The 26,384-nt window shown below is 40.0% G+C and overlaps 1 protein-coding gene across 1 annotated transcript in view; it reads right to left on the bottom strand.

The window, feature by feature from the left end:
* Window positions 1–26,384, bottom strand: part of LOC149171999 (protein PHOTOSYSTEM I ASSEMBLY 2, chloroplastic-like) — a 237,786-nt gene that overhangs the window by 148,900 nt on the left and 62,502 nt on the right. Inside the window, exon 2 of the mRNA XM_089424170.1 lies at window positions 12,058–12,241. Coding sequence (XP_089280296.1) covers window positions 12,058–12,241 — 184 coding nt within the window. The remainder of the gene's footprint in view (window positions 1–12,057; window positions 12,242–26,384) is intronic.

The raw sequence follows: 26,384 nt of genomic DNA, 5'->3' as shown, positions 1-26,384 counted from the left end.
GATTCTACGTGACAGGCAGCTTTTCTGCTCTGTGCTAGCCCTTCTGGCTCTGCATAGGGACTGCGTGAGCCCAGACTGGCCCAACGTCAGCTCTCCCGGCTACTGCGCTGCCTCTCTACAAGCTCTCTCCACCTCTCTGTCAGTATTCTCCGGAAAGTCCTTCTCCCGGATTCTCACTGCCCTCTGTTGCAAGATCTCCCAATCGATTTTCCTCCTGAGAACTTCTCACCTCAGAAAATCAATTTCCTCAATCTCTCTGTGTCTCCAGAGTCCAAATGAACCCCAAGCCTCCATTTTATGTTTTTCCTGTTGAGTCTTCAATGACCGAGATTAAGTCTCTAATCAACGGCTAAGATAAAAAAATGACTTGATCCACCTTTTAGATCATTCTCACCCATATTTTGATTAATACCCATTGATATTTTAATTTCCCTAAGTTTAGACTTAGGGACCCCATTAAAAATATTCATTATTTTAATAAAATACAATCCAGGTGGAATTTGACCAAACGGTTTTTGGGTTCTTTAGAACTCATGTGCCTTAGCCTCTCCACCAATTTTCAAGGCTAGAGCACTTCCGATGCTACCAAAAAACTAACACTCCCTCTTAGAGAGGAAAGTGCTCTAGCAACGATGTCCACCTGCACGCTGCTTTGTTTCTGAAGCACCTCCTTTCTACACTGTTGCTTCCACCAACACTTGCTGCTATTGTACTACTGCCCATGACACTGCCATTGCCATTGATGCATCTGTACTATAACTCCCTCGCAAACACTACATCTTCTATGCTTCTAGCACTACCACTGCTAACACTGCATCTGTACTACAACTCAATTACTGATAGAAGCAACTTAAAAACATCCAAAATTAACTGAACTTAACTGTGTTCAGCATAATACAATGAATGTTGGAATCTGACTATCACTGACCCTCTAAATCTTCTGCATTGTTGTTGACTTCTACGTTATGCCAACTGCACTACTACCAACCTTGCTCTGCATTGATCAGTCTCTGATCCCAAGCTACTGCATCTGTCCTCCAAAAAATCCACTACATCATCTGACACTAAGTCCATCTCGCTACTGTTGAATCTTGGGCTCTCGTAGCAAGGAATTGATCCAAGAGGTGGACTCCTCAAGGATCCTGCCCACATATAGTCCTCCCGGCTACATCTCAATATCACCCCATCTCCCTCCTGGAGATGCATGGGCACTCATGGCAAACTCTTCGTCAATCTTTGCTGAAGCAGCCTTAGGATCATGTTTCTCATCCTTATCCTTTTTCTTCAAAGGACACTAGGATGCATAGTGGCCCATCTCGCCACAACTGCAACATTTCACCTTCGAAATGTCCTTTCGTTTTGGCTTTTGTTGTCCCTTCGATGTTAGAGCTGTGTTCTCCTCCCCCTCCTTCATCTTTATGCCACTCCCACTGCTGCCATTAAGGTTGACCTTCACTAGGTCCCCCTTAATTCCTCCTGGATATGCATGGGCACTCATGGAAAACTCCTCCTCATCAATCTTTGGTGAAGCAGCCTTAGGATCATGTTTCTCATCCTTATCCTTTTTCTTCAAAGGACACTGGGATGCATAGTGGCCCATCTCGCCACAACTGAAACATTTCACCTTCGAAATGTCCTTTCGTTTTGGCTTTTGTTGTCCCTTCGATGTTAGCGCTGCGTTCGCCTCCTCCTCCTTCGTCTTTATGCCACTCCCACTGCTTCCATTGAGGTTGACCTTCACTAGGTCCCTCCTTAACTCCCCCTATGGAAGAGCCTCCCATATCTCCTCCCATGAAGGTAGTTTTTCTTTGCCCAATATGCTTTGGACGAAAACTTGCCATTCATTCGAGACTCCATTCAAGGCTATCCTCACCGTCGTGGTTGGATGAGGAGTGGTCCCCACTACAGCAAGCTGGTCTCTAGTGTCCTGAAGACGTTGAAGATAGAGGTTCACCCCTTCTCCTTTCTGCATCAAACTCTGTCGCAACTTCTACTCCAAATACATGTTCCGTTGTTCGGAAGAGCCTTCATATAAAGAAGACAAGGCTTCCCACATCTCTCGGGTTGTATCCTTGCCCTGCAAGTGTGAGACTACATGATCTCGAACTCCATCGAGAATCAGCCTCTTTGCTACTTCTTCTTTTGATCGTTGTCAGCAGGAACAGGTACAACACTTTTGACGTAGGCCTCAAGACAATATTCCTCCAGAACAACTAAGATTATGGTCTTCCATATGACATAGTTGGAGGCACCGTCCAACCTCTCCTGATCTCTGAGCCCATGCGATGCCATCTCACCCAAATGTTGAACTGACTCCTCTAGTCATTGCTTAGCACTGCTCAACAACTGAGAAATTCGAACTTTCTGGTGAAAGGTTCTTAGGAGAAAATTCCCCTTCTACGTGTCTTCGCTCTTTTCCAGCAAATTTCTAACCCGGCAAAAACTACATCCTTCATGTACTGTGCTGAGGCTCTGTGTCACTCCCTTTGCCTCTGTAAACTCACGAACTGGAAATCATACCTCTTTGTCGTCTCACTTAGAGAGAGATTTCCTCGGATCTGATTCCCGGCAAGGACAGCGCAAACCCTTCTAGGGGATTCGAATTGTTACCAAGTGCAGCTTTCGGCCTCACTGCTCAGCAATGGATCTGCTCTTCCTATTTCAAAATCAACTTCGCTCTGATACCATGTGAAAATTCCTAGACTTTACGGAACCCCTAATGCAACAAATCTGAATCTACTTCACCTACTTGATTTTTAAATATTCATTAAGTTATTCTTCTAAATACTGAAGAAAATTACTTCTACAGCCTACACTAATTAAATATTTGATCTCATGAAACAAAAACAGAGCAAAGAAAAAGATACATAGGACACTTATTTTTGGACACAATAGTCCCCGGAAAAAACCCAATGTGGGAAAACCAATGCAGCAGTTTTGAGGGTTTTATTATTATGCAGAAGAAATATCTGAATACAAATCTAAGATGCTCATCTAGCAATCCCTTACAGAGAAAAATACTGGTGGAAAATCTGAGTGAGTTTTACCTCACTTCACCCGGCAAAATTCCGGCTGATCCGGCATAAGACTGGCTAACCCCGGCTATTTCTGCGCTGGCTCAGCATCGGCCCTACGTCTGTTTCAAAATCAACTTGGCTCTGATACCATGTGAAAATTCCTAGACTCTAAGGAACCCCTAATGCAACAAATCTGAATCTACTTCACCTACTTGATTTTTAAATATGCATCAAGTTATTCTTCTTAATATTGAAGTAAATTACTTCTTCAGCCTACACTAATTAAATATTTGATCTCATGAAACAGAAAACGGAGCAAATAACAAGATACATAGGACACACTTATTTTTGGACATAATAGTCCCTGGAAAAACCAAATGTGAGAAAACCGGTGCAGCGATTTTTAGGGTTTTATTATTATGCAGGAGAAATATCTGAATACAAATCTAGGATGCTCATCTAGCAATCCTTTATAGAGAAAAATATTGGCTGAAAATCTGAGTGAGTTTTACCTCACTTCACCCGACAGAATTCTGGCTGATCCGGCACAAGAATAGCTAACCCCGGCTATTTCTGCGATGGATCTGCGTCATCCCTGCGTCACCTTCTCTGCCCTCTACATCAGCTCTCCCAGTTGTTCCGGCAGTTCCGCAGTTCCCAGCAGTTCCGGTAGTTCCAATTGTTCTGGATTCTACATGACAGACAGCTTTTCTGCTCTGCGCTAGCCCTTCTGGCTCTGCGTGGGCCCAGACTGGCCCAGCCTCAGCTCTTCCAGCTACTCTGCTACCTCTTTGCAAGCTCTCTCCGCCTCTCTATCAGTATTATCCAGAAAGTCCACTGAGATTCTCATTGCCGCTCTACTGCAAGATCTCCCCAATCAATTTTCCTCCTAAGAACTTCTCACCTCAGAAAATCAATTTCCTCAATATCTCTATGTGTGTCTTCAAATGAACCCCAACCCTCCATTTTATACTTTTTCTGTAGAGTCTTCAATGTCCGAGATTAAGTCTCTAATCAACGGGTAAGATTAAAACATGACTTGATCCGCCTTCTAGATCATTCTCACCCATATTTTGATTAATACCCATTAATATTTTAATTTCCCTAAGTTTAGACTTAGGGACCCCATTAAAAATATTTAATTATTTTAATAAAATACAATCCAGGTGGAATTTGACCAAACGGTTGTTGGGTTCTTTAGAACTCATGTGCCTTAGCCTCTCCACCAATTTTCAAGGCTAGAGCACTTCCAATGCTACCAAAAACTATACATCATACATTACACGTGTTGGAACCAAGGCTATTGAAGGTAGCAAGTCTAATCTAAGAAGCCGAGATTTGAAAGATAGCAAAGAAGGAAGGAGCAGCAAATAGTTTGACCATTGAAGAAACGATTTAAATTAAGAGGTCTTGTGGCTTGGTCTTGGAGCATGGTCTAGGGTCTTGGTCTTGGTATTCGTCAATTGGAATCTCTATAAGAAGAAGAATTTATTCTGGTTTTTCTCTCAAGAAAGAGAGGTTTTGGCCCTGGCTAATAGCCTATATTCTGTGTCTTTTGTCTCTTTATGGTTTATACATTGGTAGTTGTTTGATGAGAAAGAACACTAATAATCAAAGTAAAAGAAGATCCTAATCTAAGAAAGTAAAAAACATTCACAAGCAATTATCTAAGGAAGAGAAATCACCAAATATTGATGCCCTAAATTTCTCAACGGTTCCAAGAGAGGTGAAGTACCACAAAGACTGCAAGACGCCCCAAGGTTGGCATAAGCTAAAATCCATTTCACACAGTGATCTAGGAAAGAATCAAAATCATAAGGACAGGCTATAGTATGGTTGAAATAAAACAATATTGGTTCACCCTTGCTCCAAGAAAGGTTTTCATGAAGCAACCCTATCATCTCATAAGAGTGATACATATTACCCATGACATGACCTTCATGGCTTGCGTTGACATCATCCCCAAAGTCTTGAGAAAGAACCATCAAGAATATGACAAGGTTTTTCCACAAAAATGTCAATGAAAAGAGAAGGGTGAATTTAGGTTTTGAGAAAAAAAGAATTGCTCCAATTTTAAGGTTTGTTGCATCCTTTTGTTTAACTTAAAATCCTGGCAAAACCCTACAAATTGAAAACAATTATGCCACATGGCTATTTTGATCCAAAACATATAATTTTCAGTTCCATCTTGAATGACCAGTTGGCAATAAGTGTTAATTTTTGGTATGTTCTATGCTTAAGAGCAATTTACTTCAATTTCTTTATTAGTCATATATCAATATCCAATTTAGCAATCATATCAGCATGATAGTGAAATGTAGATAGAACATAAACATAAACAGTAGAAGACAAGCCAAGACAAGAGGACACGAGATGTGGCACCAGCCAGAGACAAACCCCAATGTGGGGAAACCCTTGATCAATTCTTCTTATATTCTTCAATAGTTCAGCAGAGAGAGTACAAATTTAAAAATCTAATAATTTATGACAGCAGCAGTAAAGCCCTAACTAGAAAAGTCAACGCTAGTCAAACAGGACAGAAATCTTCCTCTAAGCAGCTCGGTCAAACCCAGTCAACTTCAGCCTCCAACAACAAACCTAAACAATCCAAAACAACCCGAAAAAGGTCAGTCAAATGCTAGTCAACGAAAGTAAAACTGCAGCCAACAACTAGGGCAGTCAACGTTGGTCAAACCATAGGTCAGATCACCTCAATTTTCATGCCCAAATCTGCGGCCTGCCAAGGAGAAGGTGCCACACCCAAAGCGCAGTCAAAGGGAGGTCAACACTGGTCAATGCAGCCCAAAACAACAGCCTCTGAACTTCGGTCAAACTAGTCAACGCAACTAAACAGAAAATCCTCCTTCCTTCGCACGTGTGAGAGAAAGCTACCCTAATCTGCGTACCCAATCAAGTGAGGAGAGAGAGATGAGTGAAGATGAGATGATGAAATAATGCCTTGAGGTCTCCTCCTTTTATATGCAACGTTGAGGATGAACTGGGGGTAAAAATGCCTGTTTTGATTGTTGGCTGGCCATGACAATTTGCCAATAACAAAAATAAATTCATATCTTCATTTTTACATGTTGGAATCGAATGATCTTTAGATTAATCCTACACGTCTCGGAGAGAGGAATCCAAGAAAAATATCAGTTGTCATAAATAAGGTGACCCATATGGATTTTGGCCCTAGTTGCCAATTTTACACTCCCTCTCAACTAGGGAGAACTCCATCCGCCAGTCGGTACTATCTCTACCATCAATGCACTGCCCTGCACTGCTCTGCTCTACTCTGATGAACTATGAAGAAGAAGAAGTGATCGAGAATGTATCATACCATTCTCTACTGACCCGAAGTCAGTGCCAGATAAAAGAGAGTGTCTCATACTACTCTTACTGACCCAAAGTCAGTTCCAATCAAAAGAGAGTGTGTCATACCACTCTTACTGACCCGAAGTCAGTTCCAATTGATCCCAGATCAATATCATCCTAGAATAGGGAGTACGGTAGTACACGATGCGTCCATCGGTAGTACTATGGTCCCTATCCTCATTTCCCTACTGATTGGCCAGACAAGAGGTATTTCCCATGAGTCCCAGACTGCATGGGTAGGATGTCTCAGCAGGGGAACGATGAACCACTCATCCTGCTTACATGTCACCACGGGGTATCACAGGGGAAGGCTGAACCACTCACCTTGTACAAAGAAAACCACTAGGGGAAGGTTGAACCACTCACCCTATGGTTGCTCATCGCTCCAAGAAGTACCCCAAGCCCCTAGAGCTCCCAGAGCTCAATGTCCATATCATACAAGACCCTCATAAGAGGATCTCTCCACAACTCCTAGTCATTCTCAGAAAGTCAAGAATTTGACCTTTCCCAGGGGCTTTGTCAGAATGTTGGCGACCTGCTCATCAGTCCCAATGTGATGGAGCCTTATTGCTCCTCGTTGTACCATATCCCAGATAAAGTGGTACCTGATATCTATGTGCTACGAGCGATCATGAAATACAGGATTCTTTGATAATCAGATCCCACTCTGGTTGTCGCAGAGGATCACAGTGGTATCCAACACATGTCCAAACAGCTCACTGAAGAGCTTCCTCAACCAGACAGCTTCACCGAAGGCCATATTTGCAACTATGTATTCGACCTCAGCGGTGCTCAAGGCAACCAACTTCTGCTTCCTCCTCATCTAGGATATCGAAGCAGAATCCAAAGAGAAATAGCATCCAGAAGTGCTCTTGCGATCCACCACACTGTCGGACCAGTGAGCGTCTGAATAACCATGCAAACTCACATCTCCGGCAGTGTATCTCAGTCCATGAGTGATTGTGCCCTGAAGATATCTCAAAAGATTCTTGGCACCAATCCAATGTAAATGATGAGGCTCAACCATATATTGGCTCAATGTATTAACTGCAAAACATATATCCGGATGGGAGTTCACTAAGAACATCAGTGCTCCTATGAGTTGACGATACTCAGAAGCATTTCCCAATTTAGTTCCAACAACACTACCACATAACTTCTTGAAGTTAAATTCCATCGAGGTAGTCACAGGCTTGCAGTCCACCATCCCAAATCTTTCCAATATCTTCACAACATATTTTCCTTGAGATAGGAAAATTTCTCCTAGCCTTTTGCCAGACCTCCAACCCTAGGAAGTAGTGCATCAGTCCTAGGTCCTTCATCTCAAATTCAGAAGCCAACTCCCTCTTACATTTGTGAATGAGAGGGTTTGCACCTATCAGAAAGAGGTCGTCCACATAAAGTACCAGTATGAGAGGTTTATCATCTTCAACCTCAAAGTAAAGGTTCGGATCGGCTTCACTTCTAATGAATCTCAATAGCTATCAATCCTCTCATACGAAGCCCGGGGTGCTTGCTTCAAGCCATAGAGAGCCTTCTTCAACCTGCATACATGATATTTCCGGTCATGAACCTCAAACCCCTCGAGTTGTTCCACATAGACTTCCTCTTTGATCGAACCATGCAAGAAAACGGTCTTGACATCCATCTGATGTAGGTTCCATCCTTAAGAGGCAGCAAGGGCTATGATCGAGCGGATGGTGGTGTATCAGGCAACAAGTGCAAATATTTCATCATAATCTACACCTTCCTTTTGAGAGAAGCCTCAGGCAACAAAGCGAGCCTTGAACTTTTAAGCACTTCCATCAGCTCCATGCCTGATTTTGTAGAGCCACTTAGAGATGACAACCAATTTGTCCTGGGGTCTAGGAACCACATCCCAGACATCATTCTTCATAATAGACTCATACTCTTCATTCATAGCATCCTTCCATACTTGTTGCTTCACAGCTTCTTCAAATGATGAAGGTTCATTTTGAATGATAGTTCTCATGGTGATCAAGTATCCTTGATACCTGTTCGGCTTTGCTCTCACGGGAAGTCCCCCTCGGTGCAATATGTCTTAGAGAGTCTCCCTGAGCCATGAGGGTCTCCTCTTGGAGGAGGAAGCCTCTTGGGGAGGAGGATCAATATGATTCATAGGTTCATCAATATCCGGCATCGTCTCGTCCTGTTTTTCATCCTGTCTTCCAGTGTCAGCTTCTTTGTCCTTCCTTGGGATAAGAAGGTTGTTTATCTTGCTGAAAGCCATATCTTCGTCAAAGGTGACATCATGAATTATCTCAATTTCCCTTTGACCATCCACATAAATTCTATAACCCTTGGAATTTTCGTTATAGCCCACAAAGATTCCTTTCTTCCCAAATGCACCCAATTTGCTTCTTTTCTCTTTTAGCACATGAAAATATACGGGACTTCCAAAAATTCTAAAGTGAGAGACATCGGGTTTCTTACCAGTGAACATTTCTTCGGGAGTCTTGGAGTCCAATGCTTGATGAGGGCATCGATTTTGAACATACACAGCGGTATTCACAACTTCGGCCCATAGAAACTTCGAAAGCCTTTGATCATGAAGCATGGCACGAACAACTTCCACAATAGTACAATTCTTCCTTTCAGCCACACCATTCTGCTCAGGAGTGTATGGTGTTGTGGTCTCCCTCTTAATGCCAGCTTCTCTGCAATAGTCATGGAATTCATTGGATTCATACTCAGTCCCATTATCAGTCCTCAATATCTTGATTCTCTTCTCGGATTGGTTTTCGATCATGGCTTTGAAGTGATGGAACCAGGTGAACACTTCATCCTTCTTTTTCAAGAAGTAGATCCAAGTCTTGCGAGAATAATCATCCGTAAAAGTGAGATAATATAAGTATCGTCCCAAAGAGTTTACGGGCATTATACCAGATATGTCGGAGTGGATCAACTGCAATATATCGCTAGTCTTGCTATTATTTGAGGGGAATGGTCCCCTTGTAAGTTTTCCTTCGACACATCCCGGACATATACCTTCATGCTCTACTTTGAACTCAGGCATACCTGTCACCATCTGTCTCACATCGGGAAGAGCCTTATAATGAAGATGGGCAAACCTTCGGTGCCATAGTTCAGATTGTAGAGATGTGTCACAAGACATGGCTCCCAATGGACTTCCTCCAACTTGATACAAAGTGTCAACCCGGAACCTAAGAGTAAAAGCATCTTTAAAATTCATTTTCCAAACACGTACCTTTCCATCAATGAATGCCACCTTGTATCCTTTGTCTTCCATCGCCGAAATGGACACCACGTTCTTCTTGAGATCAGGTACATATAGAAATTCTTGTAAATGAATCGTGTTACCTTGATTCAATTGAATTGTAACATTCTCTACTCCGTTCACAGGATAGGCGGCATCGTCTCCAAGAATAATCTCCAAGTTTGTCTCCTTCTCTATCAGATTAGAGAGAGCTTCCTTGTACTCGGTGAAGTGCCTTGAGGCACCACTATCAATTAGCCAATTCCCCAAAGTGTCCAGAGGAGAGGTAGTGGAGAGGGTCGATATAAGATAGTACTCCTTTTGCTTATTGTTAACAACATTTGATTCTTCATACCTGGAGTTCCTTGCTTTCTTGGAGGGTTGACCATTTCCTTGATGTCCCACATTCCTTTTTCCTTTGCCATTGAACCTGCCATTCCTTTGATTGTTGTTGTTGAAGTTGCCCCTAGAATGATTGTGATCATCATCATGTGATGTGTCCCTTCTATTTGGACACTCCTTTGCATAGTGGCCAAACTTTTTGCAAACAAAGCACTTGCCCTTCCTTCCACCCTTTGATCCAGGCTTTCGATGGAAATGACCTTTAGACCCTGCATTATTTATCCTTTTGGAATGAGCGGAGAAAGCAAGAGGGTTGCCTCTATTAGAAGGAATTTCTTGCTCCACCATTCTTGTTTCTTCTTGAATGCATCTCGACATCAATTCTTCAAACCCTAGAATTCAATCATTATTGAGAATAGTGGTTCTAAATATATACCACTCGGGTGGGAGACCTCTAAGGGTAGTGATAGTAAATTCCCTATCAGGAATGACTTCTCCAATCGATAGAAGATCATTCTTGATCTCAGTGATCCTTAAGAAGTAGGATTGAATATCCTCGTCCTTGCCCTTCTTAATATCCTTCAATTTATTTTTGAGAAATAAAATTTGATTTGCATCACTAACCTTGAACATGCTGACCAACCTATCATAGATCTCCATGGAGGTGTTCAAATCGAAGATGTAGGCCACCAGTCGCTTGTCAATGGAATCTCTGATAATCTTCTTCGCTTTGACTTCAGCCTTGTTGTACTTGTTCTTTGTAGCAGCCGGTGCATTTGAAGGAGGCTCAGGGATTTTACCCCTCACATAATCCAACACTTCTTGTTCTTCCAATGTCAGATCAAGAGACATCTTCCATCCATGATAGTCAGACTTTTCACGGAGCTTGTCTTCAGCCGAGAAGTGGGATGAGGAACCCATTGAGCCTTTTGTCCTTGTCCAACTGTCTTCGGTGATTGCTCTTTCACTCTTGCTTGGGCTTTGTCTTCACCTCAGCTCTGATACCATGTTAATTTTTGGTATGTTCTATGCTTAAGAGCAATTTACTTCAATTTCTTTATTAGCCCAATATCAATATCCAATTTAGCAATCACATCAGCATGATAGTAAAATGAAGATAGAACATAAACATAAACAGTAGAAGACAAGCCAAGACAAGAGGGCACAAGATGTGGCACCAACCAGGGACAAACCCACATTACCCCAATGTGGGGAAACCCTTGATTAATTATTCTTATATTCTTCAATAGTTCAGCAGAAATAGATAGTACAAATTTACAAATCTGATAATTTATGACAGCAGCAATAAATCCCTAACCAGAAAAGTCAACGCCTGTCAAACAAGGCAGAAATCTTCCTCTAAGTAGCTCAGTCAAACCCAGTCAACTGCGGCCTCCAACAGCAAACCCAAACAGTCCAAAACAACCTGGAAAATGTCAGTCAAATGCTGGTCAACAAAAGTCAAACTACAGCCAGCAACTAGGGCAGTCAACGCTGGTCAAACCAGAGGTCATATCACCTCAAACTGCAGCCAGCAACTAGGGCAGTCAACGCTGGTCAAACCAGAGGTCATATCACCTCGGTTTCCATGCCCAAATCTGCGGCCTGCCAAAGAGAAGCTGCCACACCCAAAGCGCAGTCAAAGGGAGGTCAACGCTGGTCAACACAGCCCAAAACAGCAGCCTCTGAACTTCGGTCAAACTGGCATTCCAATGTTGACTTGACAAATGGATGGTCATCTAAATCCAAGCATGGGGATAACTGAAAATTACCAAGATAAGGAAGCAAGGGAAGTTGAAACAAATCTGTTATCATGTCCTCCTCTTGTTGACCAAGAATATCACTCTGTGTAAGCTTCCATCATGAGAATTTTCCAAATTTGCATTTGTAAAAGATGGCCACTCCAAAAATTCCTTAGCATCATCATCAGTATCATAAACAGCGCATCATAATCATAGTGTAGTCAAGCATGATTAGAATAACCGTTCATGCCACTCTTGTATTAAAATAAAGGAATTGAAAGCTTGACAAATTATACTAGCTCTAACCCACTACTGTGCTAAGCAAGCTTGATGTGCAAGAACTTACAAATTATAGCTCCGCTGCCTCGACAATTCTTGCATACAGGTCTAGGTTTTTCAATTTCATCCAACATTGTGCTTGAATCATTTTCTTCAATTGCACCAGAACAAGCTCCACCAACACTTGTTGACGCAACACCCATGCAAATAGAACATATTAAGAGTCGGCGTGAAGTTGACACTGGACTTTTCTGCAAAAGGATGCATAAAGTCTAATTAGTACTGCATATGCATAATAATAAAATTTTGTTTGTTTCTATAAGAAAAGGAGGTGAACTGCAGAAAAATTGGCATAGAAACATAGGCATGAATAATTTTCAAGCATTAAAGTTTATTTCAAAAGTTGAAAATAATGTACGAAAAGAATTTCCCAAAATAGAATAACAAACATGTCTCTTTTACTCGTATTCAAGATAAAATGTAGACCCATGACCACCAACCCTAAGATTATTGTCAAATTTTATGTTTTTTGATCTGTTATATGTAAGTAAAAATTAAAACAGAGGATCCTGGATACTAATATATCACTTTTCAAAGTAGTCAAATAAGAGCATGGGATAGGGATGCATCTATGGAACCAGAGAAGATGGCTAGATATAAGGAATCAGGATACAAAATAACGATTTTGATAAAAAGCTAAAACAGTAAATGGTATATTATATGCAACATTTGACTAGACAAGTGACATAATCAGAAAAAACCCAAAGCTGCAAACATTTTGCTCAGGTTATGTTTAGTGTGAACATGGGCTGAAGATCTCATGGTCATAAAAAATAGTTGTAATAACTTTGAAATTGGACTATTCTTGGACTATACAATTTTTAAATATGAGCATGGGTCAGGTGAGTTTGGAAATCTGACAAGATGTACATGATTGTCAATGCTTTGACACATAAAATTATAGGTCAAGGGAGGTCAAGGGAGAATTCAACCGAAATTACAAGATGCTCAGGACCAACAGGTTATGGATTATTCATTGGTTACATAATATATCATAAATGTATCCACAATTTAACGTATTCAATCAGGTCAATGTGATATATATATCACATTGACATAATTGAATACATTGACTTATGTATACATTTAGGATATTTTAAGTTTTATAACCAATGATATTTTAAGTTTTATAAGACACATCTACAAATTATAGGTCAAATGAGAATTAAACCCAAATTACACAATGCACAGGACTGACAGGTTACAGGTTATTCATTAGTTATAAAACTTAAAATATCATAAATGTATACATAACTCAATGTATTAAATTATGTCAATGCAATGTGATATATATATTGCAAATTCAGAGAAACATTTCCAGAATTCTGGGCTTTCAAAGAGATATGCTACCATCCAAATATTTGGGAGTACCGCTCACAGACAAACCTCTGAACAAGACAGTATGGGAGCCTGTGATTAATAAGCTGCAGGACAAAACTCGAAAATGGACAAGCAGGTCTTTGAACTTGGCAGGCAGGCTGGTGCTTATAAAAGCTGTCCTTCAATCAGTTCCCATCTTCATGTTTTCAGCCCTTCCAGCTCCAAAAGGAGTTATGCAACAATGCAGAAATATCCAAAGAGATTTTCTTTGGGGCAAAGGGGAAGAAAAGAAGAAATGGGCCTTGGTTGCCTGGGAAAAGATATGTAAACCTAAAACACATGGAGGTTTAGGACTGGATGATCCTGAAGTGCTAAACAAGGTTTTGGGGGCAAAATTATGGTGGAGATGGATAAAAGATTCAGATGCTCCTTGGGCACAAATTTGGAACCAGAAATATGCAAGTAATTGGCAAGACAAGGACCATATAAGAATGTCTGGAATCATAAAAGGCTCCCACATCTGGATAAATATTGGGAGAATAGAGGCATAGTTCAGAGAAATAGCTTCTAGGAAATTAGAGCTGGAGACCTTGCATGGTTTTGGGAGGATAAATGGCAACAGGAACCTAAGCTGTTAAGAGAAGACTTTGTAGATCTCAAGCATGATACTGACACCAAAGGGTTACTCCGAGTAAATGAATTTTGGGATCAGACAAATAGCGGAGGAAAATGGAGAACTTGGAGGGAAATGGATTACAGGCTGATGCTCTAACAGCCATCCTGGATCAAAGAAAGATCCTGATATCAGCTGATTCTGACCAACTAAGATGGGGAAATAACAATGAAGGCACCTTTAACCTTAAAGAGGCAAAACGCATAGCCCTTGAGCTTGATTCTACAAAACTGGATGGGGTTTGGAAGAATCTTTGGAAGAACCAAGGATGGATGAAAACCAAACTGTTCATGTGGCTAGTGCATCATAAGAAAATTCTGACCTAGGAGAACATCCGGAAAAGGGGTGTTTCTGGCCCATCCAGATGCCAGCTATGTGAATCACAAGAGGAAACTATGGAGCACCTTCTCAACCTCTGCATATTTACTTCCACGTTGTGGGATGGGATTGCCTCAATATTCAGACAAACAGATAGGGACAGAGGAAGCATTACCAATACCCTAAGGAATTGGAGGAGAAACTTCTCTGATTATGAAACGGTAAACAAAGCTTGGGCTTTAGCTCCCAGCTTCCTAATTTGGGACGTCTGGAAAGAACGCAACAATAGAATTTTCAAAAATAAAAAGAGTTCCTCCTAGAGTATCATGGAACAAATTTTAAAACAGCTCAAGGAGACGGTTGGGACTTTAATGCAAACACCCCCTAAGAACCTCCCTTCAAATGCTGATGTGCAGATACTACTTCAGTTAGGTATGCAGGGGCTTATTCCTCAGGGCAATAACAGATTGGTAGGGCAACCAGTCACTGATAAAGATTTCTGGCATCCACCCCCTCAGGGATATATGAAATGTAACATAGATGGGGCCTCAAAAGGAAATCCGGGCATGGCTGGTTATGGGGGAGTGATAAGGGATGAAAAGGGTTGTATACAATACATTTTTCATTGTAATTTGGGAAGAGCCACAAACAATATGGCGGAGCTAATGGCCCTAGAGCAATGTTTAGAAATCCTGAAGAACGACAATCTTCAGAACATAATAATTGAAGCAGACTTTGAGTTGATTATCAATTCGGTCAAGAGAATCTGTTGTGGTTCGGCTCCGGAAAAAGTCTCGAGACATTGGAGGCTTCTTCAGGTCTATCAAAGGATCCATCTCCACCTTCAGAACATGAGAACCTTAAGGTTCACACATGTGCGCAAGAAAATTGGCGGATATACTAGCCAATAAAGGTGCTCTTTGTGCTAAGAGCAGTAATAAGTATAGATGGAAAGAGGTTCCCCAGGGTAGATTGAGGGATGATTGTCTCAACCAAGCAAATGTGGACCGAGAAATCCATCAGAACAGGGGATGCTAGCAGATCGCAACAGTTGGGTTTTAGTAGATTCACAATCAACAGGAAGCAGTTTTCCTGGGGTAATTTTGAAAACGACATTCAGCCCGTTGTCAGCTATATCAACCCAAAACAGCTTAGACCCAAGGTTCTAGGGTGGGTGATGATTTACAGCAAGAGGATTTATTTAATCTATCTTTCTCCACCGATCAACTCAGCTTTTCTCTGTAGGGAGATGGGGCGGGAAGCTTCCAGTTAGAAGGAAAGGTGGAATTCCTACCATAGGTATGGATATGTCGGCAATGGACGCAGCGAATCAATGATTTTTTAATTCATACAACGGCTATGATGGTTTTCGAGTTTTCAGAAAGCCTCATTACCTGAAGTGGTTTTCTTGAAATGAGCCCGATGCCACTCATTGATCGACACTTGTCGCAGGAAGGAAAGAGAATACAGCCTTTATCGGGCGGGTATTCCTCCTACTTCTCTTCCATCTGATATCCCTCTCAACCGTTGGATCGAACGGTTGAGGATCAATGGCCGAGATTCAAGGTGCATGTTGGTGGGTCCGAGTCAAATTCATGGCTTCCTCAGCGGACCCGAAATATTCTAGGTATAAGATCTATTTCTTCTTTATGTCCACCACTAGTTCTTCTATACCGCCCTCAAGGTGGTTTTCGGTTCATCGGGTGCCCTCAACTCCGAAAGTGGTTTCCTAGAAATGAGCCCGATGCCACTCATCACACAACACGTGGCTCTAGCAAGAGAGAGAATATCGCCCTCATCAGGCGGGTATTCTTGGCTTCTTTTCTACCCGATATCTATTTCAACCGTTGGATCTTGCAGTGGAGGATCAACGGCCCAGGATCACTGTGCATGTTGGGGGGTCCGGGTCAGATACTTGGTTTCCTTAGCGGGCCCGATTTCTGTTTTGTGTGGGCCATATCTCCTTTATAATTACACTGCTATGCGGGAAGGGGTCACGTACTTTTGAATCATTTAGTTTCTTGCTCGTTGGATCTTGGAGGACGACTCAAGTGATTCAGTAGTCTCTTGGCTCAAGTCGCGAGCCATTGGCTCTTTTCCCAAGGTGCCTAGAGATAGCCTTATCTCTGGCCATTTTCCACCCTGGGTTTTTTGTATTTTATGTAATATATTTTATACAGAGAAATGAAAAGAAGGTTCGACTCTTGCTTAAGCAAAAAAAGATATATATATATATTGCAAATGTACTAAATCAAGTCAATGTGATATATATATTTGAATTCGAACCAAATTTCATCAATTGCCAAACAAACTTGAACCCAAACCATGTGACTTAGCATAGTTTACTCATCTTTATTTGCCAAGATGATTTAGGAGTGAATATGGAATCAATGTCATAGGGTTTGCCGAATTTAAACCTTGAGGTTCGAAATTCGACAAACCCCCAAAAAAAATTCAGATTCGTTTAGGTTCACCCATAGTTGCGGGGGAGCGCCCCCCCCCCTCGAACTCGCTCCCGAATCGCGCTCCGGGCGGGAGCGTGCTCCCGAAAATCGCTCCCGAGGAGCGCCCCCCCCCCGAACCCGCTCCCGAATCGCACTCCGGGCGGGAGCGCGCTTCAAAGGTTTACAGGTTTCTCTATGCATGTGGGATACCATTCAATGTTCTTCGCTCACCTTATTGGCACGAAATGGTTTCTGCCATAAATGATGCCCCTAAAGGATACAAGAGCCCTGGGTATGACAAGGCAAGAACCGTTGGCCTTGATCATGAAAAAGCAAAAATATCACATTCTTTGAATAGAATGACAAGTTCTTGGACTGACCATGGGGTGTCCATTGTATCTGATGGATGGACAAATGTAAAAGGCAAGCCATTGATAAGTGTTCGTGCTGTGTCTGTTAATGGTCCCATCTTTCTAGCTGCACATGATTACTCAAACAAGTTCAAGACCGCCATCAACATTGCAGAAGCATTACTTGAAACAATTGAGCGTATTGGCCCATACAATGTCATCCAAGTCATCACTGATAATGCTCCTAATTGTAAGGCAGCGGGAGCAATTATTGAGGATAAATACCCTAACATATTTTGGTCTGGATGTTTGGTTCACACATTGAACCTTCTGTTGCATGATATTGTCAAGAACAAAAATGAACAATACCAATGGATTGGTGATTTGTACAAGAAAGGAAAACAAATGATAAAATTTATTACAAATCATAGCAATACCCATGGCCTTTTCCACAGCCACTCGAGATTGGAGTTGTTGACGATTGCGAAGACCAGATTTGGTAGCTATTACCTCACCTTCAAGTGCCTTTTGAAGGTACGAGAGGCACTAGCTAACATGGTATCAAGTCCACATTGGCAGGTATTAAAGGAAAGGGCTACAAATGTAGCTAACATGGGAGGTTTTGAAATGGTGGAGGAGGCCGATCTTGATGGGCAGTTTTGGACAAGTGTGAGGTAGGTATTCGATTTCACCAAGCCAATTTATCACATGATTCGGTTTGCAGATACAGACAAACCAGTGATTGGCGAGGTGTATGAGCAAATGGATACCATGTTGGGGGAAATAAAAGATATTGTTCATAATAGAGATCCCAACTTGTACAAACTGATTCATGATTGTCTGTGTGAACGGTGGAATAGGCTTAATCTTCCACTACATTGCTTGGCGTATATCTTTACGCCAAAATACTACTCTACATCTTGGTTGGGCCAACCTGCAGCAGGGGGTGGGGTTAGGACCAAACCCCATTTAGATCCAGAGGTAACTAAAGGATATTTGGAAGCATTAGAAAAGTTGGTACCTGACAGGGAGGAATGTGCCGCTGTGCGCTTTGAAATAGGCAGATACTTCAGTGGCACTGGTTTGTATGGTAACTTCCATGCAATGGACGACAGAGATAGATTTGATACTCTCACATGGTGGGAAACATATGGCGGTCATGGACTTTTGCCAAAATTGGAAAAAAAGTTCTTTCACAGGTTGTAAATACTTCTTCTGCAGAGAGGTGTTGGAGCACCTACAGCTACATACATAATGTGAAAAGAAACAGACTCAATGAAAACCGAGCAGAAAGCTTGGTTTATGTGCACTACAACTTGAGGTTGTTGAGTCATTACTGTGATCGGGCTTATGAGGATCCCACATATAAAATTTGGGACAATCACCCAGAGGATGACAATTTGGAGGATGGCATTGTACATATTGAAGAACTGGAAGAGGAACTTGTAAGGGATGAAGATGAAGCAGCTGCAGCAGCCATGCCACCTCCACCTCCACCTCCACCATCCAGTAGCAGTGCTCGAGGTCCGAGTCTTGTTCCTTTGCTGTCGCCACCTCCATCTACACCCTCACGTGGAGGTTCTAGTTCTGGTCGTCGGTCTGTGCGGGAGACTCCTAGAAGACCACCACGACCTGCTTATACTCCTGGAGACTCTCGTGGCAAGGGCCACATGTAGATTTACAGTTTACTTGTCTTTTTAGTTTCTATTAGACTTTAGTTTTCATAGCTATTGAGTTTTGAGTCCTTGACTCTTGACTCTTGACTCTTTCATATCATAATGATATTTTTTGTAAACAATATATCACTGTGACAATGAAAATTTGAAGTTTGAAGTTAGGCCTTGGCAATTATAACTCATTGGTAATGATTGTGAATTATGAATACGATGCTTCATGAAAGACTAAAGTTGTTTCATTTCATTTCATTATTCATGTTTCATTTTATAAATTTATAACATTTCATATCATGTTAACAGTTAGAAGTTAGGACTTAGAATTATCTTAGATATTACTTCTTGTAATGGTTAAACTTAGCTTACAAGTACAACTTTGGTGATCAATGATGATAAATGTTATTGAATTTTCAATTTTGAAAGCTTGAAGTTGAAACTTTAAGATTGAATTTGATGAATCATGATTCATGAAACTCAATATGTTGAGGTTGTAATATGTATTTTACTAACTTGTGGACATGGTTGATGACGATTATAATTTCTAGATGATTGATGTGATATGGTTCAATGATCAATCTATGTTTTTTTATGTTTTTTATGTCTAATTCATCATTCTACATGTTTTTGTTGACATATCTGTATCAAAAATTAAAAAATATAAAAAAATATATATTTTTAAAAAATCGCTCCCAGATTCGCTCCCAAACCGGGAGCTTCTGAAAATGGTCGCTCCCACTCCCGTTTTCTCTCCCGCTCCCAAGCAACATGGAGTTCGCCGAACCTGAAATCCAAACCCAAAGGTCAAACCTGATCGAATTCGAATCTAATCGAATTCGAGCCTCAAGTCAAACCTAAAGCCAAATTTGATAATAAAAAAAATGAGGTTCGCGCTTATGGATTTTAACTACTTGACATTATTGACTTCCTTTTTTAAATTTTAAAATTTGGAGATGTTCTCCATGATTTTGCAATATAGTTGTATTGTAATTTGTATGTTTAAATTCCAATTATGTTTCAATTTTGTGATTTTTTCAGAGATTACAAGTATATAATGTCTATGTTTCAATTTTTCAATTTTGTGATCTTTTCAGAGATTACAAGTATATAATGTCTATGTTCCAATTTTGTGATTTTTTCAGAGAGTACAAGTATATAATGTCTTTTGACATTATAGACATTATTTTAAATTTTGAAGATTGGAAATTATGCCATTTCTTTTTGCATTTGCAAACTACTATGGTATATGTTTACATTTAACTAATGTCATTGATAATTAGATGTTATTATGATTAAGTTATTCATGTATGTTTACTAATCAGAATTCTTACTCATATATATTTATTGATTGATTTTGATTTTTTATTATTTTATGTTCTTTATATATACATATATATAGATAGTGAAAAATATGTATAATCGAACTTAATGCCGAACCTCATACGAACCCTCATCAGAAAATTCGAATTAAAATCAGCCTTAATCTTTGTCGAACTCGAGTTCGAACCCGAACCATGTGACATAGGATGGAATAGATATAATCGAACTTAATGCCGAACCTCATACGAACCCTCATTAGAAAATTCGAATTAAAATCAGACTTAATCTTTGCCAAACTCGAGTTCAAACCCAAACCATGTGACATAGGATGGAATAAATATCGAAGAAATGAATAATGAATGTGCCAATAATCGGAAAACTATATTTATCACAGCTCATGTTCTAAGAATTTCTGACACATTTAAAAATATCAAACTTTGTTATCGGCACAATATCCCTAGCCTTACCACCATTCTCTAGTTGAGATGAAAAGAGTAGAACATATCCTTGTTTTGACTAGGGCCAACAAAAAGTCTATTGCCTACTTGTCATTATCAAGCATGCAAGTCAAAGCCTACTCTATTGCAATAGATAATTTTGGTTGTAGATTTATCAAGGACTACTCTATGAAGAATTTGAATGAGGTTTGGCAAAGAGGAATCCTTAAACAATATGCTTACCACACATTCTTCTATAGATCAGCTTATGAGCTTATGTACACAAGAGTGCCCATGTCTGTTATTTTCATCAGAGATAGTTGCATTCACATTATTAAGCATTATTTATGGCCCTAAATTGTTTATATTATTCATAATGTCATCTTAATGAATTTCCTTGTCATATGAAAAAGCTGATATGCATATGCAATTAGAATAAATGAATTAAATTCGATTCCTAACATTGGCAGGTATTAAGACGAGGATTTTGTGGTCATGAGGGGTAGTCAGAGATGTCTTTTTAATTGTTAAAAATGGCAACCTCCAATATCGAGAATGATTTTCTTGTAACAAGTATTTTGTGTCATTAATCACAGCAAGTTATTTATTACTCAAACAGCACGTTAACAAGTTTTGAAAAGAATAAGTCATTTAGCACTAACAATGTTGATAACATCGACAGTCTGCCGAAAATTTATGATTTTTTTGGCCCAAAAAAATCGTGATTTCTCCTACAAAGTAAACGTCACTTGGTTTACTAAAAAATCACAATTTTCACCAATTTTTTGAATCACCAAGCCGGCAAAACCCACAGAATTTTGGCAGTTTTGGTTTTTATTTTTCTCATTGTGTTTCTTGGTTGTTGGAGAATGAAGAAGGGTTTGTGGTCATCATCACTAATTGTGGAGATAGCTAAACAACCATCATCATCACCATCAAGGATATTTTAGTGGCCCAGCGGGTTCAATGTCATTTGCCAATTGGTGTTGAATCTTCCATTCATAGGTATGTATTTAATCCAATGTTGCACGACTCATACTCTTATAAGACTTGGCGAGGCATCGACTCATCTACTCGTATAAGACTCGGGAACGACCCTTATAAGACTCGTCAAAATACAAAAAAAAAAACTTAAAATGTGGTAAATTTTAGGCACAAAAAAGAAATTAATGACAATTCCAATCCTTATAAGTTATAACAACCACAATATATGCAATAATTCATAACATCATCTCATATCTATAATGAGGAGTCAAATTCATGGCCGAGGAAGATGGACTTGAGCAAGATCAAATGCATCATTTATCATAAGCATGGGCATTGTGCATCATAGTGTCCAAATGAGAAGAAGAGTAAAGGGCAGTAGTAGCAAAAGCAAATGGCAACCTCTGCAGAAACTCAAAGGAATGAGTTTTCTACCAAATTCCAGAAGGATTTCTCGATGGCATCTTGCCTTTCTACCAACACATTTCCAAGGGATACTTCGTATGTGGACAATGGGGTATATCGGCATATGACATGAGCTCAATAGATTTTTCCAATCTGAAAGGGCACAACTCAAGGCTTCAAGTAGAACTTGGTGATGATGTCAAGTACTCAGTAGCAAGAGTCGGTACCATTCCCTTCTAGTTCCAATCAAGTAACCTTTTAGACTTTAACAATGCTCTGTTTGTTCCAGCTCTCATGAAGAACTTGCTTTCAATTTAAGTTATGGGGAATAGGAGCCATGCAGTAGAGTTCAAGACCTAGTAGGTCCTCATCAGGCTAAAGGAATCTAACCTAGAAGCAGCACAAGTGATAGGTGGTTAGAGAAGGCAATTAATACAAGCCGTAGGATGAACCCATTCGAGCCCTAGTACATAACAAAGATGCCTTGTATGAGTTGCGCCTGTGGCACAAGACAATGAGGTACTTGCATCATAAAGCACTCCCCATCTAAGGGAGATAGTCACAGGTATTCTAGAGTTCAGCATTCAGCAACACGGAGTACGAAAAGGGTGCACACTTGGCAAGAATTGCTATTTTCCCATGCAATGAGCATAGGTCTAAGGAGATTTTAGACTTGGTGCATTTGGATGTCTATAGACTAATTTTATTAGCATGAATATTAGGAAGCATGTAATATGTTTCATTTATGGATGAATTCTCTCAAAAGATTTGGATCTACTTCTCAAAGACCAAGGATGAGGTCATTAGCATGTTTTAGGAGTTCAAAGCTCTAGTTGACACCAAACAAGGAAGAGGATTGAAGTCTTGAAACTAGACAACTAGACAATGGGATTGATTATACCCCAAAGGAGTACGAGGGCTTATACAAGGAGGCAAAAATCAAGTGGATACTAATTGTTCCAAAAAAACCAAAGAAAAATGGGATTGCAAATTGAAAGAACTAATCCATCATAGGAACTACTAAGGCCATAACTCATGACCAAGATGTGTGAAGTGAAGAGTTTGGGTGAAGTGAAGAGTTACTTTGGTAAAATAAATTTTTATCGAGTTTATTAGCTTTATTTTAAAGGTGATTGATGGGGAAAGACTAGTGCCAAATATCCCAAAGGGCATATGGAGCTATGAAGCAATAAAGAGAACTTGTTATGGATGATAAATATTGGGAGAAATAATTGTTGTTATAACATGCAGAAAATTAGTAATGGTTGCAGATTTAATATGGTTGGAAATAAAAGAGTAAGAGGCCCTTCCAAAGATGTGCTTGAATGAACTTGAAATAACATTAAGACGAGCTCCTACTTTAGGCTGATAATCAATAACATATCTTGCAATGAAATGACATGTAATAGATAAGGTCTGTCAACCAGTAAGTAAAAGCAACAAAAGCCTTAATATATCTTGCAATGAAATGACATGTAATAGATAAGGTCTGTCAACCACTAAGTAAAAGCAACAAAAGCCTTAGATACAATGCACCTCATCCAACCTTTTTCCAAGTGACAAAAACCACACTTAGCTTCAAATTCTTATTGCAGTAGCATTAAACATGAACCCTGGGAATATAAATCAATAAGTGATGGAAGATGGAATGCAGACATAAGATCAAACTTTGCCAATCATATTGTCATTCAAAGATCTTCAATACAAGCCAAAACCAAGAGAATATCGTTTCCTCAAACCATCAATGGTTAATACCAATGTTGCACGACTCCTCCAATTTCCCTTTTGCTCCACCTCATTTCCAAAAAAGAAAAAAGAAGAAAAAGAAAAAACGAATTTTTGGACAATTTGGGGGTTTTGTTGCCGAAAGGGTCTTATAGGGGTCCGATGCGAGTCTTATAGGCTACCCACGGGTCTTAGAAGGGTAAACGGGTCTTGTACAAAACCAACCGAGTAAGGGTAAAGAACACAGGTTTAATGAAGGTCACCCATCCTCCCTTTTGACCCGTTCTTACCTGCGAGTTTACTAAGGTTGCTGCTTCACTGATTTAATCCCACCATGTTAATGACATTTTTCATAGATTTATGAATGCTTGCTTGCCTCTTTGCTTTCCTACATTTTTCTTCTTATTTTTGTCATTTTTCCATGATTGTCATGCCAATAAAACAATGTAAGGGCTTTTTTTAATGGGATAGCAAACTTGATTTTAATTTTTTATCCACCCTCTTATTGTCATCTTCCATTGCTATTAATCTAATCTAGAGGTTTGATTTTAAACCAATGGGCTGTTATTTATTCTAGTGGGGATTTAGTGGCATCTTCTTGTGCTTTTTGATGCCTTAAGTTTGATTTTGAAGCTGTCCATTTCAATTGCAAATATGACAAAGGCTTTGGACCCATTTTGGCAATATGGTAAACCTGAAGATGGGACAAACCGGCAATGATTGAATTGTAAATTGTGTGGGCAGCATATGATGGGAGGGATTAGCAGGTCGAAATACCATTTGACTAAAATCCCCAGGTATGATGATGGGAATTGTCCTCAACCTAGCCCAAAGGTTATGACAGTTGCACATGATTCAAATCATGCAAAGGATAGAAAAAAAGAAGATCCAACTAACAAACAAGGTCGACATGCAATCAGAAGTTCAGGGCTATCCATCAGAGAAAGTTTTTTTTTTTGGGGGCCGGGGGGGGTCTCCATGGCTTCACCTACCAAAAGGTACTCACCTTTTTTTGTTCCAAAACCCGGAGTTGGAGCACAACCTGGTATGAACATTATGCCCTAGATTGATAAGAAACAAATAATTACAGTCACCTTCAAGAGGGAAACCTCCTTTTACAATGAATATAAGGTACAAGGCAAGATTTGATGATCCTACAACTATGTCTCCTTAGTATATATATAGGAGACAAACATACAATTATAATAAATGGGACCATGAAAGGTTCTAACCCACGTAATAATATAACAATAGAAATGTAATCACTCAATATCTAGGGTTTAATAAGGGGTTTTAGGATTAACATGGGGGTTATATAGGGCTTAACATGCCCCCCCCCTTCAAACAAGTGTTGGTCTCAACACTTAACTAACTACTGGTGTCTTTGCATGAACAACTCATCTTGCCATCTCTCTTCTTCCACTAGTAGGTTTTGTTAATTTGGCATCTCAGGGACAAATTCCCTCCATTGGACAATCTTCCTCATCCAGAGTAACCCCAAATTCCCCTTGGAAGAATTTAATTTGGTTAAGGAAAATTATTTTTTGAAATGAAAACCCACAATGGCATAAAAGCCAAGGTCAACCTAAAAGGATAATTAGCCCTCCTCCAATGCCTATAAATATAGCATCAAGGCATCTCATTTGGAGACATCATCAAGCATCTATCTCTTCTCTCAATGGTTCGTACATTTGAGCTGGTTCTCTTCAAACGCGCGAAGGAAGAAGTCTTCAAGTCTTCTTTTCTATTAGCCGAAATCTACTTATGTTTGGGTGATTTTGACTAGTGTTTTCCAGCCTTGTTTTGGGACATTTTGACTCGCTTTGACCAAACTTTGACCTATTCTGGAAGGCCACATTTATTGGCACGAGGACTGAGGTTTTTTGGTCATGTTGACTACAGTTGACCGTAGGTCTTGAGCACAAACCTTCTCTCTTCATTGACCAAATTTGACTATGATTTTTGGATCTGTTTTGACTAAGGTTTGACCGACATTGGAGGTCGAGTTTATTGACTGTTGACCAAGCTCTTGGAGAACGGTTTGACCATTCACTGTTGGATTGGTTAGGGCACATTTGACTGTTGTTGACTGATAGATTTGCGGACTTTGACCAGATTTGACTTGGGACAAATTTGAATATTGGCTCATCATTTGATATTGGTTGGTTGACTTTGTTGGATAGTCAAAGGATTGACTTTGACTCTATTGACCACTAAAGTTGCACCTAAATTTTTTTTGAAGACTCCATGCCCAAGGATATGTTAAATGCTTCATGTACCATCAAAGTTCATATATCATCAGAGTTTTTTAACTTTAACTTCTTCTCATCTTCTTCTATATTGTAGTTGTGAAAATTCTTAGACTCGAAGGAACCCCTACTACAGCAAATCTAAATCTACTTCACCTACTTGATTTTTAAATTACATTCATGAAGTTATTCTTCTGAATACTGAGGCAAATTACTTCTGCAGCCTACACTTAATTAAATATTTGATCTCATGAAATAGAAAACAAAGCAAAGAACAAGATACATAGGACACACTTATTTTTGGACACAATAGTCCTTGGAAAAACCCAATGCGGAAAAATCAGTGCAGCAGTTCTAGGGGTTTATTATTATGCAGGAGAAATATCTTAATACAAATCTAGGATGCTCATCTAGCAATTATTTACAAAGAAAAATACTG

The sequence above is a fragment of the Pinus tabuliformis genome, chromosome 4_2, assembly GCF_031772625.1.
Source record: "Pinus tabuliformis cultivar Carrire ecotype Pingquan chromosome 4_2, CPIR1, whole genome shotgun sequence".
Lineage (NCBI taxonomy): Eukaryota > Viridiplantae > Streptophyta > Pinopsida > Pinales > Pinaceae > Pinus > Pinus tabuliformis.
This window is presented reverse-complemented; position numbering and strand designations above follow the sequence as displayed.